The 10,240-nt window shown below is 33.8% G+C and overlaps 1 protein-coding gene across 2 annotated transcripts; it reads left to right on the top strand.

The window, feature by feature from the left end:
- The first annotated feature begins 477 nt into the window (after positions 1-477).
- fs(2)ltoPP43 (female sterile (2) ltoPP43) lies at positions 478-8,217 on the top strand. 2 transcript variants are annotated; one of them, XM_073967945.1, is made up of 4 exons: positions 478-803; positions 871-1,343; positions 7,131-7,351; positions 7,418-8,217. In XM_073967945.1, exons 1-4 carry the CDS (start codon positions 618-620, stop codon positions 7,759-7,761), a joined length of 1,224 nt encoding a protein of 407 aa, XP_073824046.1. In that variant the 5' UTR covers positions 478-617; the 3' UTR covers positions 7,762-8,217. The 2 variants fall into 2 exon arrangements, with proteins under 2 accessions (XP_073824046.1, XP_073824047.1); XM_073967946.1 differs by lacking the exons at positions 7,131-7,351; positions 7,418-8,217 and adding an exon at positions 2,714-3,817.
- Positions 8,218-10,240: the final 2,023 nt, after the last annotated feature.

Below are 10,240 nucleotides of genomic sequence, written 5' to 3' on the forward strand. Positions count from 1 at the left end.
TTGCTCCATGATCATCTAATCATACTTGCACTTTTTTACCTGTTATAGAATTTTTAACTTTTGTCCATACACAATTTGTGAAAGACGTTTTCGAACCTGCCTTTTTTAAATTTTTCTTTATAGAAATAACACAAAACTTTACTCAAACGTTGGATGCAAGGTCGTAAGGTACATAAGTCGGCCCATAAGCCCAGCTGATTATTATGTTTGATGTCAAAAACATAACTGTGATTTAAAATACAAAGAAACTAAAATCACAATAATGTAAAATCTATTATGTTTGTTGTCAAATGTTGTTAGCAGTACTCTGAATGTCCGACCCTCTGTAGGCCTTGGTTGGATGTGTCTTCAGCTTAATGTCGCATTTATAAAGTCAGCCTGTGTCTCTCCGCTTTAACTTTGGCCGCCACTTCTTGCAAAATCGAACGCCGTTAATACTCATTTATAGATCCCTAGTGAAAGAAATTGAGGTGCTGCCATGCCGCTTAATGCATATTGCAGAGGTTTTTGGTATTCGGCGTCTATTACTCGAAACACCAAAAAGAGCTAAAGGAATTATTGTATAAAATAAATTCAAACCAATTTCTTTGCTTTTTTTAATAAACAAAACTTCAATAATGCCTGCTGTAATACGTGTAAAGCGGCGCATTGACGAAGAGCCTTTATCGGCCTTTGTATTGAACAGTAAGAGAAGACGCTTAGAAAACGAGGAGGCTGTTGATGGAGGAAATGCGGCGACAGCATTAACCAACAAAGAAGAACTATCAACGCTATTGAAATTTGCAGGAACAATTAATGAACAGGTAATTAAGAACTTAAGAAAAGTTTATAAATGAAAGACAATTTATATGTCTGTGCATGCTTCGACAGGATGATACGGCAACTACACAATTTGCACGCCTTTCCAAGGATGAGGCCAAAGAACTGGTACTACGTAAAACACGCAAACCAGGCAACATCACAGAAAAGTCACGCCAGGAAATGCGCAGAAATCTTCAAGAGCAACGTTTTCGTGTCGTTAATTGTCTAAGAACCACACTGGATGACAACGAAAGTAATGCCAATGAAAAATCCAAAGAAATTACCATTGTGGATATAGAAAAACAACATACAACAAATGATAATAAGACTGTTGAAACACAAAAATCCGCTGCTGGTGTACTATCCGCAAATTTGGCGGAAGAAGCCGCCTCAACATCAGCAGCAGCTGCCGTCACCAATGCTATATCACCATCCTTGGCCATGCCTTCAGATTCGGATACAGGTTATGTTTATGATTTGTATATACCGGATAATGAACAACATGCTGACTATGTAGATTTGCTGGATGAGAATTATCTCAGGTTGGTTTTACATATCGATATGTTTATGGTTACGAGTCGTTACATTTAAAATATCCTAGTATATCATTACACAGAACAATATTGCCCTCCTCCCTTTATTTTTCCCTATTTCACTTTCAAATGAAAGTATTTCTCTATGGAGATAACTATTCAATTTCTTTTACTGTCCTTTAGTATATTATCATCGTTTAGTATATAATTCACATTTTTGTTTTATAATAATGTAATTTAGTTATGTTAGGTACTTATATTAAAAAAAAGCTATTTCAAACGGTTTCACATTAAAGCAAAATCCCTAAAAAACTCCACAACATTATGTATTTGGTCCTGAATATATACAATACAGTTTCATTTTTAAAAGGCGTCTTAATATAAATGTTATAGGAAGATTGCAAACAATTCTTGGAATTCAAGTTGCATATCATAAAAGTATTTTATTTAGCTACATTTTCAAAAAGTTATTTCTAATGTTGTTCATAAATCTTGATGAACAAATATCAGTTCCTTCAGTTAAAATGAAATTGTATCTATTTGAATTAATTCTATTGTTTTTTTATACCTGCGGTTTACGCCTCTTACATTGAGTTTTTATTAAAATTCGAATTTGCATATGGTTTTTACCAGAACGGCAATAGTCTACTCCTTTTTAAATTTTTTTCGATAACATAATAAGTAGATTCTTGCAGGAACTGGAACAGGCATATAATGGGTAAAATATAATGCCTGTTCCAGAACCTGCAAGAAGATACTATTTTTTCCTACGATAACATTTTTTTTTTCTTTATGATATCGAATAGTAAAAATTAGCAGCTTCTTGCTGTACTGGAACAGACCAATTGTGTCTATATAGAACTGACAGTTCGTTTCGAGTGCAAAGTTTATCGAATAATATGGGTTTGGTCTAAGTCTTAAATCCAGTTAGTGATCTCCACTGGCATTACTTTGATACATTTATTATAGGCAGGCCTTGTGAATGGATTACACTGGTCTTGACTGTTTCGTCATGATTTTAAAATGAGATCTTTTCTTCGTAGCCGGTTTACGCTTTGTCTATAGATCTTATATGGCTGCAAAAGACAGACCGAGCAAAGAAATTTAAACTTGAAAATAAATCCAGAATATGCCTAAACATGTTCGTTCATTTTATATACATACTTCCCTTAATCGTATTTTATAGACCATTTGTATTTCCTTCTTTTTGTCAGTAATTTTCCATATATTCTTATTTTTCTTCATAATATTTAAACAATACATTTAAAACGATATGCCTTTTTGTGTTTTCTTTCTTATTTTTATACAAAAATCCCACAATATCCACCAAACTCATTTCTGTTTATGTGTGTCTCTTCTTCGCAACGCAACGCAAAAAGACTACAGTATCCATTTAATTATTACAATGAGGTTTATGAATACAGCAGCAACAACAACGACAACGGCAATTATTTTTATTGGTAGAATGGTTCTACAATACTTGCGTTTTATTGTATGAATTTGATTTGAACATAAAAAAGCACAGCTACAAGAACAAAACCACGGCACATATTCCCAAGCAAAATGCATCTAACCTAACACCAACCACCACCATCATCATCACCAGCACAATTAAAGTTCCACGAAAACAATGTCCTTTTTCTTTTGGATACGCAAACCCTCAAGGATATGATAAAAAAGTATTTTGAAATTGTTTCCTTTATGTGATTTATTTGTTAAATTGGTTATATATGATTTGGTCATTTCCTCCATTATTGAATGAACTATTTTTGTTCCTTCTGTGTATGTGTACGTCTAAATGGGTTTCCAGTTATCATATACTTTGTTTTCTCCCTTTAATTTTACTGGTAATAATTTGCACGAAAATTCCATTTTTCATGTAATTTTGTTTTCCATAAAATTTAGTCTCATTTTGTTCCTCTTTTGTTCTTCATCCATAATTATGTACATGCGTTTTTTGTTTTGTCGTTGTTGTTGCTTTTTTCATTCACACATTTCCACAACATTTGCGTACCTACATTATTCTAATATATCCTCTCTATTGTTCCTCTTTTCCTAGCGAAACTTTTAGACTATTCCAGCACACACAAAACAATAGAATTAATATAAATATTAATTTAATAAACGAACAAATACATAATTTTACTATAGTTTATTTTTTTGTACAATTGAAATATACATATTTGTTTTTGTAATTACAATGAAAGTAAATATTTAGTTCTTCTATTTTTTATACGACTACTATATTTTATACACATATTCAATTTATAATAATACTATAAACAGTAAACTATAAATATAAACATCAACTTGGTTTAAAAACCAAAAAATACAGCTGTTAAGAGAGATTCCTTAAAAATATATTCTGTAAAATTTTCTCTTTAAGCCAAGATAAGAAAATAAAATATTTTTTTGAAAATAAAATAAAACGTAATAATTTTTGAAAATAAAATAAAACCTTTAAGCTCAAAATAAATAAAAAACAATAGTTGTTTTATTTTTCGAATGGAAATTGAATTTAATTTAACCTTATTTTTGTTTTTTAAACCAAGTTTTTAGTTTTTAACTACGTTATAAATTTGTCATACAAACATAAACTTTTTCGAAAGCCACGAAAGTCTGACAATGGATTCTGATAAGGTATACAATGGCAAGACCGAGGTGTCCAGATTCATGTCATGTGTTCGCTGACTGCTGTCAATTCGGATACAATGCTATTCAAGCCTGGCTGATATGTTCCTTGATTCAGAGGATTACGTTTGTGTCTATTAGACCCTTCCTTTCTGGCATACGTGGGTGAAGGAAGCCTATTCACAAGACTTGCGCATGTCGATAACATCTTGTGCGAACCTACACCTGCAAAATATTCACCTCCTCGTGCAAATGGTCCAGAAGTGTTACATAGAAAGTTTTGGAGTAGTTTATCTTCAGAATCAGGGCGCCATCGACCAATAATATTGATCATTTCAGCAGTCTAAAGGTCTAGCTACATAAGCTGCCTTGCCTGCTTGCTTCTGATAAAAGAATAAAAAAGAAAAGGGCAACCCAGCAACATATGTATGTATATATGTTTCCACAAACATCCCAGAGGGGACAACAAGAGAGGCTTCTCTCATATTCTATTTTTTATAGTCGAGTCCGCATGACATGTCTTAGGTTTATATATATTGTATATTGACTACGCCACTCGGATGGCATGTCTTAAGACACCACCTGTTGTGATGAATGATGTTGTAATACAATTAACTTCATAAATGCAATATTTACATTGCAAATATTGACAACAACATAAAAAGACGAAGTAAATATGTGTGGAACGCTGACATTGTGAAAAAAGATACATGTCATTTTACTGCATTTATGAACGTACAAAATGCTTTACTTTGTTTACTTTTTTAAAATTCCGTTTTTTTTATTGCTTAAGCTGGAGCAGTAGAACTACTAGAATCACATAATTATGGAACATTTTTGTCGATTTGACAAAAATATTCCGTGTTTGGACTTACATATGGAAATAAAAAATGTGAAATTGTGGAAAGGGAAAAAATTCCACACGAAATTTTTATTCATGATTGCCCTGATCATTTGTGATAGGCTGAACTCCTATCTGACTGATCTTATCAACTTTTCGACGCGAGGAATATGCAAATATCCGCCACTAAATCTATGTCATAGTCTATGGTAACGGAATTCCGACCACTAATTACCCCAAGATTCTAGGGACCACATCATATTCATGTAGGAACAAAGTCCTTAGCCGGCAGCACTTAACGCGATAGGTGGGTCTGTGGTAGGCTGTGTGGCGACAGGGTGGCCCGCGAATATACCATTATACAACAAAACTAATTTTTTATAAAGGGATTTGACTTTTCATATTCGATCAGCTGGTGTGATTCTCTAGGGTATTTTTTGGTTACCGACAAAAATCTGTCAAATTAAAACGCAAAATTATGTATGAAAAGTTAAAATAAAATTTGATATCACTGTTGCTATCTGTAGAACTTTGCGACTACTTTTCATTGGTCGCTAACTTACCGAATAATATCAATTTCAATTTTCAATTTATTTTTCCATTTTATAATGCCCAGTCTTTCAACCTTAGGGCTGTATACTACATTTGAGTTTAAAATAACAAATTGCATAACTTAATATAGTAGCTTAAAATTAATAAGGAAAGGCTGTTAAACTACTCCAATCAAAACAGAATACTCATCATAATAAAGGGTAAAAAAACATATAAATTTGCATCTCCTTACAGAAAACTTTTGATTTAAATGCATGAATTGAAACTACTCCAGCAAAGAGTGGTAGGGATGTTCAACTACTCCAAACAAAACATACAAGGTCTAAGAATTGATTGTATTAAAATAGTAAAATATATAAGTTATATAAAAAAATCCTATTAAAAAAAAACTTTTGATTGAGTTGTGACTACTCCAGAACAATATTCAATATAAAAAAAGGAAAACAAACAAAAAAAAACATTGTTCCACAACATCCCATACGGGACAAGGGAGACTTCTCTCATATCAATGAGTGCACCCCGATTCATATTTAGCTCAATGATATGGGACCTACTGTTTATCGCCGAGTCCGAACGGCGTGTCTTAAGACACCACTTATAGAGAAGTTTTTCAAGGCTGAAATACTCAGGAAATGTCGCCAACATTACTGAGGGGTATTTTGCCACCGTTGAAAAATGTTTGATGTTGCCTGGCCGGGGAATCGAACCCCCGACCTTCTGCGTGCAAGGCGGGCGTGCATACCATTGCACCACGGTGGCACCCGAAAAAAAGGAAAACAGTTAATGGAATTTGAACTACTCCAAAAATTACGGATTACGGAAATTAAACGCATTTCAATTTTAACGATTTTTGTCGATAACCAAAAAATGTGTTAGAGAATCCCACTACTGGGTAATTGTGCCATGGTTGTACTCTATTCGATTTTTTGAAAGTGATAAGTAGAGGTAATCCCTTATGAAAACGAGTATACAAACATAGCAAACACTGTTACAAAAATAACAATCTCTCATTACTGGAGCAGAACAAAGCACTTCTCAGGTGGCCTTAAATGCCGCACTGAATATTGCGATTCAGCATCAGATGCTTTGAGGATCAGAGAGTTAAATATGTGGCGTTTCTTGGCTTGGTCAAGCAAACCTTCTCAGTCTCCTGCGTCAAGACACAACCCTTATTTTTCCACGATAAACTCATCAACTTCTACTTCGATTAAACCACGAGGACCTGAAGTCAATCTGGTCGGTAATCTCAGGACGTAGATCTGCATCCCTACTTTCACTTAGCAACTATTAGATCTATGAAAAGGAAGTGGGAAGGCAACAACATTGAGTAATGTAGGCTCTGCGAATACGAGGAAGAGTTCGAAACGATCGAACACCTTTTCTGCTAGTGTCCTAGTTTGGTAAACAAAAAACATACAAACAAAATACATACACAGGCTCTTGTTGCCCTTGAAAATATAACTCCTTCTAACGTCTCTTCCATAGAACACTGGTAATAAACTGATGGAGCCTTAAATCTACTTAAGACCATGTTTATATTATAGGCTTTTGCAGGGTTAGCCTTCTTAATGAAGATTTATTTGACGTATACGCAAAGGAATTGACATTTGAAACCCAGTGGGTTTGTTAAATCCGGTTATATATAAACGTACTATAAGTTCGAACAATCTTTTAATATAATAAATATTTAAGATATATCAATTTTATAACGTTTATTCATACTCTCCGTATACACATATTTTGTATTTCGGTTAATTTTGTTATTATTACAGTGTCCGACCTTTTGATGATTTCATATACGAAGATCGCTACAATAACGATGATGATAATGAAGAATATGATTCGGAAGACTCTAATCAAGAAAACTACTTCGCCAATGAATATCCAGATGAAGATGATGATTTAGCCATGAATAGTGATCGTGAAAATGACGAAGAAGACGAAGATGATGAAGCCTCAAATTTGGCTAGGGGTTTGGATAAATTTGTATTCGGTAAAGAAAATACATAAATGTATATTTTTATTATGCCCACTTATTCAACAATTTTGTTTTGTTTAGGTGATGATGACGAAGAAGATGACAATGACCACTTTTACAGTTCATCTAGTGATGATGATAATTATTATAATGCCTACAAAGATCCCTATGTACATTCGATTGATCCTGAAGAAGAAAACTTTTGTCAAGATGTTGATAGTTGTGATGTGGATCGTTATGGCGAGGCATATGCCCGCTACAAGGCTCGTATAATGAAAAAATTAAAACCCAAAATGACCGATGGTGATGAAGATGAAGACGACGATGATGATGAGAAACCGGAAAGAAGCGATTATGGTGATACTTCATCTGATGAGTCATGTGATTATGAAGCCTATTATGATTCATTTACGGGAGATTATTAATTTAGTTCGTAATAAATTTCAAAGTACATGTCTGGTTTTTAATGAACAATAATGGTTTTTTATAGAGGTTTATTAAGACCGAGAACAGATGATATTAAATTATAAATTTAAGAATGCCAAAAAATTAAAATGGTATTTCTTTGATAATAAGTCCCAATTTACATTAGGCGAGTTTACTTGCGGCAATTGTCAGTTTGATGGAGAGAGAGGTGAGGTATATGGTAACCCTTTGCCTCTCAACACCCTCTCTCACCCACAAACTGACAGTTGCCGCAAGTAAACTCGCCTAATGTAAATTGGGACTAATATTTTTCTTTCATTTTGTATATTTGTTATTATGCTTTTAAATTTTTTTCATGTGTAAAATGTTGTACTTTATTTATTTCCTAATATACATACATGAATGAATAAAATACTGATTTTGTAATCTGAATAAAGTCGGTTGATTCAAAGAAATTCTAAAGGTTCATTTAGTAAGGGGTCGATTATCGATAGCAATTATCGTTGAGTGGAGTTGCCAGTTGTCAAAATTACCTTATGTATATCAACTTTCAACTGAAGTTGCGAATCTCAGTTGACGAACCGGATATTTTTCATTCATTTCAGTTGCAGTGAATATTATCGAAGAAACAAGAAGTAAAATTGAAAGGGAAAAAACATTTTCTTAACAATTGTTGATTATTTGCATGATTAATTAATGTTGTGTATCAAAAATATGGTGAAAATAGCAATAAAACAACAGTTTGAAATATTAATTGATTAATTGATTGAGTGAAAATCCAATGTGCACATGGGTTCCATCTATACAGACGAATACACCAAGGAATTTCGTTTTTGAATAAAAATGATTTTTTTTGTATTTTTTCCTCCTTCGTCAACTTCGAAACGATCCAATTTGTCCTATATCAAGTGGACAACTTCCTTCAGTACGTTCGACAATGTACAGTGATTTTCAAAAATATTCGGTCTTCAATTTCACCAAAAATACCTCAGTATTTTAGAAGCAAATGCCCAATATCCAAAAAACCAAATACTTAAAAAAATGTATGGCATTGCTGTTGATCTGTAACATACCTTCAAGTCATACTTAAACGTTTCCACAATATAAACAACGACGTCCTTTGACCATCGAAAATACGCCCTAATGGGTACTTTACACGACATGTTTTTTACATACATATGTGCTGTCACTTTGCATATACATTTTGTATACAAAAACTGACAACCCATCTGTAAAAAACATATCGTGTAAAATACCCATAATCCTAAAATAATTTACTGATTATACAGATCTTTCCAACATGAGCATCAACTTGCAGTGTAGATGGCAATTCCAATGGATTCGACTTGTCCCTCAAATTTCTTCTAATAGATGTCATGTCCTGTATATTTTCTTCATCATCAAAAAATAATTCCACTGAACTTATCATTTTAAAATAGTTTTTTTTTGCGAATTGTGCCTTTTAGATTAATATAGGGGGTTATCATGAACGGCAATTCCCCGTGAATTTTTTTCACTTTCTCCCTTAAGTTGCAACGGCGGAAAGGCGAAACTCGCGGGGAAATTTCATTCATGATAACCCCCATAGAGTTGACAAGTTTGAAAAAACACTGATCGATAACACGTTTATCGACAACCCAGTTGGGTTGACATCAATAATACAACATTTCATCTCTGCTGTGCTGACAATTGACAACGCAACTCAAGTTTAGTGGCAATGCTAATCGACCCCTAAGGTTACCCAGAAAGCAAATTCAGGCCTGCAAAAAGTTTGCATCCACGGATGCAGTGGAATCACTACAAGTGTACAGTACCCCAGCAAAAAGTTTGCATCCACGGAAGCAGTTAAATCACTGGTGCAAGTGTCACGAAGTGCTTCTTTTTCTATGAATTCCTCAGTGAATTTTACAAGGGAGCGCGCAGAAAGGAAGCACTCCATTTTGCTTCCGCAGCACGCAGTTAGGAAGCACTCCATTTTGCTTCCGCAGCACGCAGCTAGGAAGCACTCCATTTTTACAATTTTTACCACTTTTACGAGTTTTGCGTTCCCGTACACAAAATTTGTATGAAAATCGTTTACGACTTTTACCACTTTGTAAAGTACGGGAACAGCCCATTAATAAGACATTTTAATTTTATTCTTATAGGCCGTTTATATATAACAAGGTTAACCCAGTGGGTCTGGGTTTCAAATGTCATTTCCATTGTATATACTTCAAACAAATCCTCATAAAGAAGGTTAACCCTGCAAAAAACTATAATATAAACGCCGTATTACTTTAATTTCATTTGTTGAATGAAAATTGAATTTTTTATCGTTTATACATAAAAGTGCTTGTTGGATGTAATCCAAATGTGAGGAAAAGGATTGCCTTTTTCATTAGTCCACTGGAAGCGCATCCATGCATGTAATGAAATCCTCACTCCAACTTGCACCACTTCCATTTTTTTTTGCTGGGACGTTTGCCGTTGGAGTAC

Source organism: Musca autumnalis, unplaced genomic scaffold (assembly GCF_047663935.1).
Source record: "Musca autumnalis isolate F117 unplaced genomic scaffold, ASM4766393v1 scaffold_2, whole genome shotgun sequence".
In the NCBI taxonomy this organism is placed as follows: Eukaryota; Metazoa; Arthropoda; class Insecta; order Diptera; family Muscidae; genus Musca; species Musca autumnalis.